At 41.8% G+C, this 16,113-nt stretch overlaps 1 protein-coding gene across 1 annotated transcript; it reads right to left on the bottom strand.

Annotated features, from left to right (window-relative positions):
* Positions 1-865: 865 nt before the first annotated feature.
* LOC142564893 (chymotrypsinogen A-like) lies at positions 866-13,726 on the bottom strand. The gene is made up of 8 exons (XM_075676085.1): positions 13,386-13,726; positions 12,413-12,440; positions 12,257-12,330; positions 11,046-11,149; positions 9,532-9,676; positions 8,411-8,528; positions 7,377-7,525; positions 866-4,734 (listed from the first exon to the last, which is right to left on the bottom strand). Exons 1-8 carry the CDS (start codon positions 13,461-13,463, stop codon positions 4,492-4,494), a joined length of 939 nt encoding a protein of 312 aa, XP_075532200.1. The 5' UTR covers positions 13,464-13,726; the 3' UTR covers positions 866-4,491.
* Positions 13,727-16,113: the final 2,387 nt, after the last annotated feature.

A 16,113-nucleotide genomic window follows, 5' to 3' on the forward strand; every position in this document is an offset into this window, starting at 1 on the left:
TAGAGGATGAGTTCAAGAAATTACAGCGATTTTTTTCAAGCGACGAGTGACACACACATGTGTGGAGTTCGTGCACGCAGCCTGTTTCTCTTGCGCCAACAATCTTCCTACAAGAGACACCAAAATTTTACTAAAGTAACGGGCATAGAGCGGATACCGAGCCTGTTGTCTGGACCTTCAGCCAGTGTAGGACAGAAACAAGTATTGAGGTCGCTTGGTAATGAGAATTTTTGCAAGTCCATTTTTACTCTCTTTGAGTGAGATGAAGTATTGGGTGTCGTGGCCTGTTTGCTATAGAGCTAGAGCACCAGCACAATTGGGTGTCACGGCAAAAATACTTGCCGTAATGAATGTAGTGACTATTTGAACTGACACTTCAAAACCTAGGTCGCTAAAAACATAGGACTCACCTAAAGTCACTCAGAAAATACACTTTCTTTAACTTTCTTCTCACTCACGAATTAAAACCCATCAGATTCTATTCATCCGGCCTCACACGAACTCACACATGTGAAAGCTATACTAAGCTTTGCTTCCGCACAACCCCTAGTATTCCGTTCAGCTTGCTCATATTCACAGTCACAACTCAGTCTGTGTCTGAATCAGTCGACTATTGAATGGGTTTGCCAACCTACACTTCCAAAGGAAGTTGATGTGAAGTAGGGCTTAAATCGCATAACAGGCAAAGCAAAACATAACTCGTGGAGCCGTCGAACATACAGCGTTCACGATCACCGAAAAAATTTAAATGTGCCAATTTTTTCTGTTATCTACATCTTGAGGCGGTAACACAGCGCTGTCAAGTTAAGCAACGTTACTGTATTGTCACGTTGCCGCGACGACTAAGAAAGAGAGGGGCAGAATGTGAGACACGAAAGTACTGTTTATGGGTCAACCTGTGGTTAGCAATACAAATAACACTCAGCACAATGATAGCTTTAGTAAGGACGTACACTGTCCACAAATCCTGCATCTCAAGAAGCAAGTGTTCCAACTCCCCGACACAAGGGATCAACATATGTGAAAAACAACCGGCGACGCTTCGGTAATTTATCACCCAGCTACAGGCGAGAAAACGTCGAGCTCACCTGTGTCACTCACCTAAGAGGCAAAAATTACCTCTTTACTACACATATAGTAACGAGCACGACATATTCCACGAATGCACATAAAGAAAAATAAGCATGTGGCGCCTCATCAGTGTGATTGTGCTTCTCGTAAAAAACACGGACTAAGACTGCGAAATTACACGGCTCAGAAACAGATGGCATGATGGCACACAATGCACCGGTATAACAGATGTGACAGCTCAGTGTACAATATATGCTGTCTGGAACGAGCTAACTACACACAAGCGCATGGCGTCTTTCATAACGTGGTGGCAGACGGCCCAAGCATCTTTTTCAGACAGCCATCGTCGGAGAGCTGTCTGCGCTTGCGCGAGAAAAAAACCTTCCGACAGCTCCGACAGTCAGCGGGCAGCCCGGAACTTCCGGCTTTTAAAAAAAGAAGAAAAAAGAAAACGCGCTTCTGATTACTGTCGCTGTAGTGCGCGTAGTTTCCGAAGCGGTCCGATCAAAATCAAATGTGACACATCAGTCCCAAGCAGACCGGGGCTATCAGGGACTCATCACCGAAGGGCCTCGGTATTCGCTTCACGCGCACAATCTTATTATACAAGGCTGAGGGGCAAATTAGGTAACATCTAAAAGCAGCGATAACATTCAAGAAACCTCGAATAAAGATTGTGCCTTTCCGCTGAGCGATGACATTTAACATTTCTAACTATTATTACAGCACAAGACTTCATGTGGACGAAAGAAGAGTAAGGACCCAGACAGCCCTGCTTTCCAGTTAAATCCTTAACACCGACAATGCACTTATGTGCCTTTTCACAATGAAAACGCGAGCACAGAAGCACTGCTGTCGTTAAACATTCAGTTGGAAGTCAGCGCTGTTTGTGTCCTCGACTCTTCTTACGTCCACCTGAAGCCTCGTGCTGTAATATTTATTAACCATGACCCACCGACTAGTCAAAACTTTAGCATTGCTAAGTTACGTTACCATTCGTTAGCCGATGGAATGCGGTCACCCGAAGATAAGATAAAGTACGCGTCGCAATGGCACTCATAACCAAGAATTGCAGCTATTATACACAATCACACTGAAGAAGCGCCACCCAGAATTTGTACGGCAGCTACCTTTAGTAGTTCCACAATGTAAGTCCACATTTTTGGTGCCGTTGCAGTAAAGATTATTCACAGCTGAAAACGTGTAGACCCACCTTTGCTACCATCGGACCTGTGAACCAATCGATTCCCTGAGCAAGGTAGCTCATGTGATTTCGAATGCTTGTGGCCATCAGCTTTAACCACGTACAAATATACAATGTTACTTTCATCTCTAAGACACGTTTATGTTAGTCACAATGCGCGGAAATCGTTGCTGTTCTCGCATAACTATCCTTTAATAGTCTCGCACCATTTTCCGCAAAGGAAGAAAAAGAACTGCTCCTATCGATTGCGGCAAGTTATCTGCTAAAATCCACTGTACCTTAGAAATCTTGAACAATAAATATTTTGTTCCAAATAAACTAAGAACAAACACCGCTGTTTCTTTAGCTGAAACAATGAAACATACTTTATTGGTGGAATCGTTACACGTTAACAATACTTCAATTCGAATATAATGTGGTTTTAACGTGATCATGAGAACACGTCATCATTATTAGCTACTGCGCTATTGAATAAAGGAATAATAATATATTTTACTTCAAACCAGTGAGTCTCTCTAACCACCTTACAAAATGCGCACTTCATTGAAGTGAGCGTCAGCTCCACTAACTCTGTGTAGAAATGCCGAACACGACATACAGCCTATAAATTTACCGTGCTATGTCCTTGACAGGTCATTCCAGCGACCTTTTTCTTGCATCAAGAGAACTTAACGAGCCGCAAACAAAACAAGTCGTGCTGTACTTCGTTCTTTCTGCTGCATCCGTGATCGATCGAGGCCTGTTATATATATGTATGTCGTTACAAAGACTTGAGCGACAAAAGCTCGTGGTGAATAAACGTATTCACCATATGCTCCGCAAGTTCTCAGAGACTTTCTTTTTACTTCCTAGAAACATGCCGCACTATAGCTCCTCGGCCACATGCCGTGTGGAATTTCCTGTACACAATATGTTTGGACGTGCAGGAGACACGTACATAGCTTTCCTGAATTACATTTTAGCAGTTCTGCAATATTCGTATTTCGCAATGTTCTTTTTAGCCTTTTTGTTGCACGGAAATAATAAAGGACTAGTACAATCCCGCAAATCTTATAAACACAATAATACGTATTTTGCTGATGAGCAAGCACTCACATCTCTCATAAAGAATGTATACTTATTGTGAAAGTTCGAGCAGTACCATATCGCATAACCGTAGCTTTGGTAGCGTAGTTAATGTTTTTTTTCGAAGTGCAACTTACGCATAAAAATGTCAATGAGGTTTTATTACTTAGAATTTGCACATGAAAAACTCACACTAGCATGTTCACACGACCGTACATCATTAAGAGCCGGTGATTGTGATCGGCAGATTGAAATATTGATCATTTCTGTGCAATAATTTTTAGACACCATCTAATTCAAACAGATTCATCTAAAATAGTATTTTCGGAAGCCATATTTACACAGATAGTGTATTTCGGTTGGGCAGCAATTAACAGGCAAAATCACTTAAAATCACCTACCCAGACTCCTTGCATATTATGAACTGACAAATGTTTTCTATTTTACGTTAAGAAAAGTGCCCACCTTGCCAAACAAACGGGCACGATTCTCAAATTGAAAAGTATTCGTTGTTGGTGTGTCTGAAACAAAATTCTAAACACTGCACCATTTTTCCGAAAGCAAAACGAGATGCTTAAGAAAATATTACCTCTATTCTCTCGGTGGAACTCAAAGGCAGAGTCTCCTACATTCAGACGCCGTATAATCTAAACGAACGAATAGGACAATAGCAGGCAGTGTGAGGGTGACATAATATTTCCGTATTTGTCTTTCAAGGTTTCCATAAGCTTTCTTGAATATGTGAAAAGCATCTAATTTCCTGTCAAAATTTGTTGCATCTTAGTCCTCAGCTACATGCAACGTAGAATAACAAAAATGTACGTCAGCATAATCTCAACATCTACCCATAGGTGAACAAAATAAACTGGCCATACGATTAGCTGACGACAACCTGAAACAAATTCACTTAAGGAGAGACGGCATCGTGCTGTGCCTAAATCATGAAGAAAACGGGAAAAGCCGAAAACAAATCTTTAAACTACGTTTATAGACAACCCGCAGGTTAAACGTTTGACGAGAAAAAAAATATTTCATCTTAGCATATCGAAAGTCTAAATAAGAACCATGCCAATTTCGACGCGTGCGGCAAGACATCTCTCAAACGTCACTGTAACATAAAAACGTGCTGCAATATCTGCGAAATGGAACAATTATACCGCTGCTGTCAAAAGTTGGTTGCACAACGGCTCATCATTCCCTGGCCCTTCGGTGACGACCATCGGCCATTCGTCAACATGCTTTAGTGACTTCCGGATCCACCGAACGAACGTGGCCACCCTTGTATGCATAGCCGGCACAGGAAGGTCCATGTTTTCGCCTCCAATAGAATGGATGCCGTATTGTGTTGATTTTCCGCTTCGCATGACTGCTGTCACTGGGCTTCCCGAGTCGCCCTGCAGTAATAGGTTGCAAAACAGAAGGTTAATTTCTAAAATTACTTACATCTACTACCTTTTGCCAGGACACAGAAGAAAAAGAAAGCTGCGAACAGGAAAATATTTTATGCCCAAACTTTCCAGAGAGTTGACCATGGCTCTCCAGCACTAATACTAAATTTTGTAGCAGTGCATTCATCCCTAGCACAAGTAAAGATTGGAACCACTTTCCCGCCCCCCCGCCCCCTCGCAGCCTTCTTGGATACCGACACCTTCAAAACCATCATTCAGGAAATGCCACCTTGAATATGTCTTTGTACATGGCATAATTTTTTTCTTATGTTCCCACACTCCTTTCTGCTATGCCATCGGGCCTTGAAAGTATGGTAACTAAATCAATACATAAATAAATAGAGCTTTCAGTATAGCCGGCATTTTACTGCATGACAATAGATGGCTGTCGCCCGCGAGACGGAGTGCAAGCTCCACCTGGTAGACATTGGCCTAAGCTCGCGCAGTCTGGATGTCATCATGCGTCGTCATCTAGCCACTAGGACTTCACATGTGTGCGTACCGAGTGCATATACTCTAAAGGCAGCTTGGTGTGTTGTCGAGTGCAGTCGTAAGTGTGGTATGTATTTTTCGACGATGTAAAGAAGCTTTTGGGCTTTCTCTGAAATAAGGGGAGGCACTTCCTGTGTCCAGCACGTGATGCGTTATAGTCGTGCACGCTGTTCGCCAAAATTATTTAGGTTTCATTGCCACCTAGTAGTTCAGACACATCGCAAACAGAATTTCGAATCACTTTAAATAAATCGGTTGGGGGCAGCAAGTGACGACGGCTGCGACTGAGCGATTTATTGTCGCGGTGGGATGATTATTTCCTAATTTTTGTTTTACCAGGCAGCATAAGTGAAGCGGCCTAAAGGTCAACCATCAATACGAGAAGAGAAAAAAATCAAAAGAATTTACATATCGCCTTATAACACACGTTCTAAGGGGTGCAAGTGTTGACTGCCACTTCGAGTTTGTAAAAAAAGTAATTCTGGTGTTTTACGGGCGAAAATGGCGGCATGATTACGAGGCACACCGTAGCCGAGGCCTTAGGGGAAATTTGGCCGCATACGTTTCTTTAACGTGCACCTAAAGCACGGCACAAGGGCATTTCTACATTTCACCAGCTATCGAAATGCTGCTGCCGAAGGCGGGGTTTGATCCTGCAACTTCTTGCTTAGGCGCGTAGTGCCGTAGCCACTAAGCAACCTAGGCAGGTGCTCGGAGTGTGCGCTACCAGTCTTAGCTGTTTTGTAGTGCCCCTTCAAAACGCGGTTCTGATGTCTTACGGAAGCGTCATTTTGTCTCGTTCTAGAATTGAGTGACTTTGAATTACTGCTACAAAACGAAAGCAAGAATGCAATAAAACGGGACGATCATGTGTAACGTTACAGTCGTTAGACTTCGTGACAAGTAGTTGAAAGTGGCTATTATCAATCGCTCATTACTGTAGTGTTGTTCGATTGACGCAATGTAGCAGCCATCATTACGGTAAATGAAGCAAACAATGTGACTGCGTCTTCATAAGAAAACTGTTTTGCAACCTGTAGTGCACGGAGCCATAGAAAAAGGGAATTGTTCTTTTACTGTAGGTTTTTACTGATACAGTAACAAGTATGAACATCTGTGAGGAGACGTGGCGATCATTCTAACAGGTTGTCAATCATAGAGACATAGCTTTCCAAACTGGACTTTGTGACTATACCTAGAGAATAAAAAAAAGGAAAGAAAAGGCAGCTACGCATATCGTGTGAGAGGAGAAGTAGAGCCCACTCTATAATCCACCGTAAGAACGCTACCCAGTGGCAGTCTTCCTTAAATAACACTTTGCGCTTTGTTCACGTATAACAGGGACTATCAGCGTGTTTCGCTGAATAAAAGTGTGATATTAGAGGGAAATACATCCGCATAACGCTTTTGGATTGCAAACAGTAGGGCTAAATCACCGAGTGACGCGGCCCCGTGCACGTTTCAATACGCGACGCCAATAGTTTATCCGCACAAACACGGGGACGGGGCCGCCACATACAGCCATAGTCGCGCTGAGAATACAAGGCGAACACAATAAACCAATTTGGCTATTAGATTTCATGTCCTCAATGAAATTCCTGCCGTGTCTTCTTTTAAAAGTTCATGCAGGTTAGTTTTGGTTTTGTCGGTCTTTTTCCTCCCCTGTGTACACTGGTAGTGAGGGTAAGGGATGCAGCTCACACATGCACTAATCTGGGATGGTCTTGAGTCAGTGTTGCGCTGATAAACTGCAGTGCCAGAGCATGACGAACCATAAGATATACAATTAAAACATGATGACACAGCTTCGTTAGCGCTACTGTAAGATAATGGGAATCTGGCTTTCAGGAAGCGTTTTATGCAAAACATTACTCTCAAGATTATATTGCCTAATTTTAACGGATCCATTCCACATCACAACATACCGAAATACTTCAAGTGTACTGATGCTTGAGTTAAGCAGCTATAGTGTCTCCCGCTTTTTGCGAGAGGCAACCGCTCTAAAATTACAATCAACAGTGACAACAATTTGTTACAACTCCTGGCATTTGGTTACATCAGAAATACGAAATTGCGTTTCCAAAGTGTGAACATACATTCCATGTCATCCCGAAGTGGCTACGGCTACAAATAACCAGGTCGCTGTTCAGAGTGTGTCGGCCTTGTTTATGTAGTCCTTTGTCACAATCCACATCCGAGAAAACTTGGGCAGTGTAGAACCGAAGCCGATCTGTTAATGTGTTTTCTGAAAAACCACAGAATGAAAAAAAAATCGATGCAGTTTAGGATGAGCATTCAACTGTCGTGCAAACATTCGCATTACAAGACCTCGCACAATTTCGGAAGGCTTATTTACATACCATTTGCTTTCACATATGTTCCTCAGGCATCTAGTGTAATCTATATTTTTATATATTTTGTTTCAATCTGACGGAAGTGCATGTTTTCCCTTTCTAGTCAACTGAAGTAAGCTATTCGGTGATCAGCAGCCGCTCATTTTTATTCATCAGTTATACGTATATATAAGGACACTCTAACGTAGAAGCTTAAGGAGAGGTATTAATAGCGCATGATCGATAACCCTGATATTATAAAAAATACGAAAGAACACCTCATACCATATAGAATAGTTCATGAACTACTTCTATTACATTCCTGAAAAAGTGCTACAGCTTAACACGAAAATCTCTTCCTGCCTTTGAGAAACACTTAATCATACGTTTTTCTGGGAAGCATTAATAAAATAGAGTACGAATATAGGTAGTTGTTATAAGGCATTCAGTTTTTTCACTGACTGGGACGAATTAATCTAGCAAAACAACGTATTCTGTCTTTAGACCTGCATTTTGGTAAGATAATGATATGGTTATTCTGTTGATTATGAGTAAACTCAAAATAAGGTGAATTTTATATCGGCGTGGAACTGCCACTTCCAATACAAATGTTCAAAGTGATTTTGCTGCCATGGCACCTAATCTGCCGGTCGATATTGAAAAATACGGAAACTTGATATTCATCTGTTAGGTTTAGTCACACCGATGAAAGTCAGCAAAATGTTACGGCTCTAACAAAAAATGAATAAATATGAGCGCATGTTAACGCGTCTAAAGCATGCAATGCAGTCACGTACCTATACTTGTGGTACCATATCCTGGCAAGAGCATGGGACCTTCCTTTGTAGGGGCTCTTCTGTTAGGCAGGCAAACAGACCTGACGAATCGGTCGAACCTTGGTAAAGCTCTTGAAAGCTGTAGGCAGTGGAATATTGAGTTATACTGTGCTTGGTTTTCGAAAACTTGTCCTTATAAACTCTACTGTAGCAGAGCTCACATGAGAATTTTTTTATATAGAAAAGTTCAAATTATCGCAGTAGTATTAATTTTGCAGTCTTCTTTTTAAAGGCTACTAAATGATATTACTTTGTTTTTGGTGATTCGACGGAAAGCAGGATATCTTTGAACTAAGTAAACCTGTACAAAGTCATCATAAGCGCCACTAGGATGGGCGCTTCATCCCTAAGCGATATAGCATAAAAAGCAGAAGTGTGCAAATGACAAAAAAGTTTATAAGCTTCGCTTGATTCGTCTATAAAATAAGTTTCCGAATTTTTATTGCACATTGTCAAAAACAACACATTTCTTCCTAATGTACATTGACCAGTACTCTTGAACGTGCTGCTGAGTGATATAAAGTCTCACTATTTTCCTCTCAACAGCAATAAAATAATGCATACTTTAGTCGCAAATATACCAAACAAGTTTGCCATGTCAGACATTCATCCACAAATTGTAACCGACCCGAGAATTCCGAATAAAAAAATGAGGAAAACGTAATATTTATTCACAAATGAAAAACGATACTGTAGGTCTGCTGCCGGATAGAGTTTGAACAGGACGAATTTGTCAGCAATGCCATATGTAAACAACACCCGCTTTGTGTCATGCGTGCATTAAACTGCTCTCGTTGTCGTAACTCACTTCCATATACATTGGTAAATTAGCTTCAAAAAGATATACATTGGTAATTAGCTTCAGTCATCTTGTTATATAATGTAGCTCTTTCTCATGTGAGTTCATACAGTCACTATACAAAAATAAGATTGCTGCATTAGACGCGTAATGGTTATATCATTCCTCTAGTCGGCAGCCAGCAACACCATATATCATCGGACGCCATGTGTATTTTACAATATTGTCATGGATTATGGAAATGACTTGACATAGCTTTTAATATAAAGAAAAATTTCATTACCTTCAATAGAGCGATGTCATAGCCTCGGAATACATCGATGTACTTGTTGTGTATAAGTCCTTCTTTCACATCAATACAGGGGCCTGAATAGAAGTCACTGGAGTTGTAGTAAACAACCAACTGTCGCACAGATCGCCCCTTCTCTCTTTTAAAAAAAGAAAAAGAAATTTTGTAATAAAGAAATATTGCATCTGCTTAAGGGCACGTTCAACAAAAAGAATTCAAAAATTAACTTATCCAAAATGTACCGCATCTATAAACATTGCGCACAATTCTGCAGAGTGTGCCTCGAAATGAATAACACAGAATATATAGAGCACAAATAATCATAGGTATTGAAGTATTTTCTTGCATTTTCTTATTCTCATTATTGAGGCCATATTTACGAGTCCGTTGCTGGGACATGGAAAATTTCCTTGGCTAAGAAAGTTACACTGTATTTACGCAAGGGTCAGCAACACTATAGTAGCCTCGATCCCGGGGTTTTTGTATGACTATATAATTTCATATGGGACAAATTATTTGTCATATTTCAGAAGGTGAACTCAAGTGTTATTGTCCTCTAGAGCTCTTAGCGGCCCGCTCGTAAACAACTGCGTACGCTAAAGCTGAGTATGTAGTTCGTTTAGTGAATGATGTGCGGCTACTGAGTAATTTTGACCACCCGGTATTCTTTCGGGTCAACAGAGAGAAGTGTACACGAACGCTCTTACATTTCAACCGCCACTAGCATTAATCAAACATAGGATTTGTGCGAGAAACTGGCTTTGAAATAATGTTGTTGTAATGCAATGGTGCTGTTTGCCTAGCACCACTTGATGTCACGTTCACTGTCACCCGCTCAGGTTTGACCTCTGGCTAAAGAAAAAGAGCGTACTTAACGGATGTGTTGCGGCCTCAACAAGTCAATCGCACTAGTCCTACCAACTTGACCTTTTTCTTTGGTTTCTCCCCAGACTTTTTAAAAGAAGGTGCGCATTGTCGCGCCCAGGTCAGCTAGTTAAAAAAAATAGCGGTGTTCCACTAATATGAGGGAAACCTAGATATGCGACAACACTATAACTGAGCTGTTGAAACATGTCTAAAAATAAATGTTTACAAAATCGCCATGAGTTTAACCACGAACATGTGCGTAAACATACAAAGAAGGGTAACAAACAGAGAGAACAAAATAAAGTATGAATATGACTTCTAAATGCAAGGCTTGGTTACGTTTTCTTTTTTTCTATTTGGTTTCCATAATTTCTGACGTAGAACATGACAGTTTACACTCTGTAAATATGGCTATATAAATATATTCCTTGAAAGAAAAAAGTGAGAAAGGCATAAGCATATATCGGGAAGTAACTATGCAATGGATAAACAAGACATCTCTGAACTACAAAGTGGACATATGCTACTGCTGTAATGTTACTATTAAAGAAATACACAATATAGGGCGCATAAGCCTGCCAATTGTCCTAACTTAAGCCAGGGCTCAATCTATTCAGCTTGAATAAATTTTGTCAACTTACTCGGTTAGGACACAGTGAGCAGCGGTTAAAATGATGGTCCTAGTTATGATACTACCGCCACAACTTCGCACGTGGAAGTTGTCCAGTATCCGCAAGACAATAACCTAGGACGAAATGAAAATTCATGAGCAAAACGTTTCTGCCAGTAGTACAATTTTAGGCAGTCAACCATGCGAACTTGAATTTGCGTTCAAAAAGCAGTCCTCTACGTTGTTTTCTTTTCGTTGCTTCTGAGACTATTTTATCCAGGGACGTCTCAAACAACCGGGGCTATGTATATGTCCAAAATGACTGGTGGGTTGGTTGTGCGGAGTGTGCTGGACGCCCTGTATTTAACTTTATAAATGCGTGCTTCCTAAACAACTGTTTTTCAACCATGCAGGAGCTTTCATAAGGCAGGAGACCCAAGCAATCTTCTATTCAGAACAAGATCATCGACGTTCTGCAAAACTGCTGCCGATCTTTCTAATCAAGTAAAGTCATCTGCAATGAGTGAACACTCCCAGTATCGGAACTCCAGGCATTGAACACTATTCATTATTTCCCGATAATCTGCGCTCATCTCTTACTTCTTACATAAATAGTGTTCTTATTGTTCTGCTCAGTAAAAAGCTGGTTTTATCTCAGTGAGGTTACTGACACCAGCACGAATTTAGCCACAATGCAGTACATCAACTCAGTAGGGAATTTGAGGGTTTGACGACAAAGAAGCGTAATCGAGCCCGCAATGCCTTTACCTAGATAGGCACTATTCTGTCGCATGCACAGTTTCAAAAATCGCATGATCTACGTAGTTTATGAGGCCTGACGAGGAGGAATAGTAAAGGAAGCGGACGGGGAACGCTCAGTTTCGAGCAAGTGCGTGCTTACCGGGCTGCAAGCGTTTATCGTGATGCCCACGTAGTGAGCGCGAGTGTTCATAGTCTATAAATCATTACTATCATATCTTTTTTCCTTTCGGCGTGTGGCGATAGGCGTGTTTATTAATGAGTCAAATGTTTAATGTCGTTTGATATTGCGCATACCTCTGGGAGCGTTGCTTTGTGCGTTAGGTTTCATGTAATATATGACACATTACGCTTTCTCTGGCAAGGATCATTTGGCAGTCCACCTGATCTAGCCGCTTTTCGTGTCGACGTCACCTCGCCTGAACAAAAGAGGAAAGTCTGGCAGTTTGAGGAGTGGTTGTTACGAAACAGATTTTTTTTTACCACCCAAGGCACATGTAGCTTCGATGTCACTTTTCCGTTGATAATTCTCGCTTCCGGCTCCGACAAACCGCATGCTGCAGAAGCAAGAAAAGCGCCTCGTTTTTTTTCTGTTCTTATTTTAAAAAAGGACACCTAACTTCGCTTCACTGTACTCACATTTTCCATTGAGTGCATATTGTTCCTTCTGAAAATAAAAGAAGAAAAATGAATACAAGTTAGCTCAAGCGTTTAGGTCATAAAATCCCTGATTGCAAACTGACCGGGGCATATCGTGGCTTAATATACAATTATTCTGCCGCCTTCTCTACCTAAGTCGCGAATCAGCCATTCCTAAAGCAGTATTATTGGTTCGAAACACAGAAGGATTATATGAGACTAGAATAGGATTAATGACCGCCACGCTGAGCAGGAGTAATCTGTGCACATAGTAAGTTTCCTTTTACTTCACTGCAAATATTTACCCCTGGTAACAAGAAAAGATATAGTAGCCCCGTTAAAGGGCTCGGAATATTTACGGAAACACTTCAACTGCAAAGATTTGATTTAGTCGCTTCCATGTAGGAGTGGTCCCAAATTTATAGAGGACATCCTTTGGGAAAACAATCTGAGACTAATACCTTTATTTAAAGAAAATCTGTCACGAACACAACTTTTTTACCTACAAAATCAAGTAACTCCCTGTTGTTTCTTGTCGTTGGAGCTCAGGCGTAAAATGATCTTATTTAGCGTGAAATTTCATTATTGAAATGGCAATCGTGGAAATAACAATGCTAATCCTAATGTTTTCTTACAAACCTATTACACTTAGATATTTTTTGAGAAGGTCTTGTTAAAATGTATGTGATAAACCGGTCAGTTCAAAATTACATAAGACATGTTTTGTCTCTTCTTTTTGCGCTTTTGCTCTCATACGCAATAAAAATTCGTATTATAAGCTACTCTTGCTAATTTACCCAACAGATATGTTTACAGATACTAATTACAGTGCTGCAGTTTCAAAGACAAGGTCACAAAAATAGCGGCCTTCAATAATTTCGTACGAACTTCCCACTGAAACATTCGTAAGTTCAGCAGTTTCTTATAGTTTTGGGATCGAAAATGTTGATGGGAAAGAAACGTTCGTGCTTACTTGAAAAGTGCCGGTAATCCAGCTCAGGCAGAAACCCAATAATATGCTAACAACAACTGATTTTGAAGCGCTTATCATTCCTTAGCGTTTGCGTTCTATAATATGAACATTCCGTGGGAAGCTTCAGCGCTAAGTACTTCGACAATATTCCGATAAAAAAAAGAAAGAACAAACACTATAGTTGCACACAGGTACCCATCTTCGCCATGCACTTTCACTGAGGTGGCCCTAGACAGAGAGAAAAATTCCATCATCACATCTTCTGCGAAAGCATGAAGACATTACTGGCTACCGTCGCAGAACAATCTCATGAGGATTTGGCATGCGCAAACACCCGTGGCTTGAAAACATTCTGGCAATTTTACAGACGAATAGACTGTAAATAAAGAATGACCGTTTTTGTTTGTTATTTACTTGCATATCTAGTGCTATTCGCTCGTCCGAGAAGGCGACAAAATGAGGGCGCTTCACGTTTGTGCTCGTAAATACCAGTGTACCTACTTCGCTGCAACCCGATTGCCTTTTTCCAAGGAACAGGTCATTGTGAAATTTTTGTTGTATTTGTTGAAATTTCAAATTCATAACGAAAGAGTACACGGTGCTCTATTTCTGACTAAAGAATAGGAGACCGTACACACTGCTACGAACAAAAGAAAGACAAATGGTCAAAGTTTCCTGGAGGGCACAAGAGACCTTCGTTGATTTACATCATTACGAAGAAAAATTGTAAACGCACCTGTTTTTATCTAAAGCACTTTTCTTGGAATAAGTGCACAATTCAAAATCACACAATAGTCAACAATGAGATACTCATAAACCTTTAGAGAATTAAAGAAATATAGAAAATATATTGGCATATTTTATAACGCACAGCTTTATTTATGGCGTGACATTTACTGGCCTTTGGTCACTAGTGGAATACCTATCACGCGCAGTGCGGTTGGAAATATTAATATTTACATATTGCAGAGAGTTTCAGTAATCATCTGTGGTGAGCGCGAAGCGTTGAAAGGCCAATCGCAACGAAATTCTGGACCGCTAAAAACCCACCAATTGAGATAATCTAGACATACAGTAGCCTCTTTGTGAAATTTCACGCTTGCTACGCAACTGGGTGCTTCTTAAGACGCTCTCAAAGAAACGACGTTTTTAATATTGAAACTGAAAGAAAAAGCTGCCATTGCCACTCGCCGGCAATGACTTGATAATATGACTAGAGAGCCAGAGCACAGGCCATCTGGTCCCCATGCCTCTACACCGTTCCTGTGTTTAGCGAGTAGATCCCGCATATCTACTAGCTACATAATTAATAAACTGTGCTAGCAGCTCCATGCGCTATGCCCACGCTGTTGGGCGCCTATGATGTTCTTTTTAATGCGTAGTATTCTACGAGTGAAGCCAGCTTTTTCTGTCTGGTTTGTCTACGGCGAGCAGGGCGTCGATGCATTCAAGGTCTGCTCGGAGAAGAGCGCATTGGGGTGACCAAGCTAAAGGCGCCAATATAATTCGGCGTAACGCGCACGCGACTAACGAGATGCAAAAATACGCTACTTGGGTGAAACTTGGACGCTGTACATTCTAACGTGGCTGGCCCGGGAATAGAACATACCCTACCTCACGCCCGAGCAGATGGAGCAAAGTCCATTGCTCGCTGGCTTGGCTGAGCAGCCGCCTGCTGGCCTATATACAGTTTGGTTCACTGAAGCGAGCATGTTACATTTGCGCCTTCGACAAACAACAAAGCACTCACTCGCCTTGCACTTGTTAGCTTGCGCTGCAGCAACAACTTATGCCGGGCTGCTGCCGGTCACGCTTATTCCGCACGGTAAACTTCTCGAAATTTTCTCGTCTTGGGCATGACGTATCCCACTCCAGCGGCACGCTGTCTGGCACGCTGGAAACGCCGGACTCGTCGATCGATCAGACAGCTACCGCCATCTGTAGTAACGGACAGTCGGGCTCGAGGGGTCTACCCTGAAGCCCTACCCGGTCTACCCGTGGGCTTGGTTCAATGTGCATGTAAAGTCATGGCAAGATAGGCCTGACTCCGGCTGTGGTAAAGTTTCGCTCTGGTGGTATCGTTTGCTCCATGGTTTTCCGCCGCATCTGCATCACGGCCGCCACGTCGCGTTCTCCTTTGGTTATGAATACAGCATGCGGTCTCTGGAGGCAGCGTTTTCGGGGCAGTCTCAGAAAGGATTCCACGTTAGTCTTCTTAGACACGTGAAATGTCTCGAAGAGAATGCTCTACCGGAAAAAGATGGCCCGAGAATATCGCCTCTGAATACAACTTACCTGCTGCCGCGCAGGACGCCGCATGCCAAGCAATCCCGAAACAACGCGCTCGACCGGCAATTCATGTGCGTTTGGCTGCACGGATCGTTCAGTGAACAGTGAAACGATTTCCTAAAACCAGTTCGGTTTCACTTGTACGATTTACGAACGACTGTTGTTTATGCCAGTTTTGCGCAGTGCTGGGGTGCGTGAACTGAACAGCTTCTCTGAAGACACGCGTTAACTTTCGTGTTCTGCCAATTTCTATGACAGGACGCTCAACGAGTTTTTTATATATATTGTCCTCCATTGTATAACAAACGGAGACAGCCAGGAGTTGGCCAAGAAAACCGAACGCGAGCTTCGCGCTGTCAAAGGGCTTGACAAAGAGATGCAAGCCATTAATCCTTGCGTGCTTTAAGTGCTGGGTGTAAGGAATTACTCACCTACCACC

This window comes from Dermacentor variabilis, chromosome 11 (assembly GCF_050947875.1).
Source record: "Dermacentor variabilis isolate Ectoservices chromosome 11, ASM5094787v1, whole genome shotgun sequence".
Classification (NCBI taxonomy): Eukaryota; Metazoa; Arthropoda; class Arachnida; order Ixodida; family Ixodidae; genus Dermacentor; species Dermacentor variabilis.

Excerpts from the sequence above, each read along its gene's own strand:
- LOC142564893 (XM_075676085.1), bottom strand. The coding sequence starts at position 13,463 with ATGATAAGCGCTTCAAAATCAGTTGTTGTTAGCATATTATTGGGTTTC. Across the intron at positions 12,331-12,412 it reads ATATGCACTCAATGGAAAAT|CATGCGGTTTGTCGGAGCCG; the intron begins GTGAGTACAGTG and ends TTGCTTCTGCAG. Across the intron at positions 9,677-11,045 it reads GCTCACTGTGTCCTAACCGA|AGAGAAGGGGCGATCTGTGC; the intron begins GTAAGTTGACAA and ends TTTTTTTAAAAG.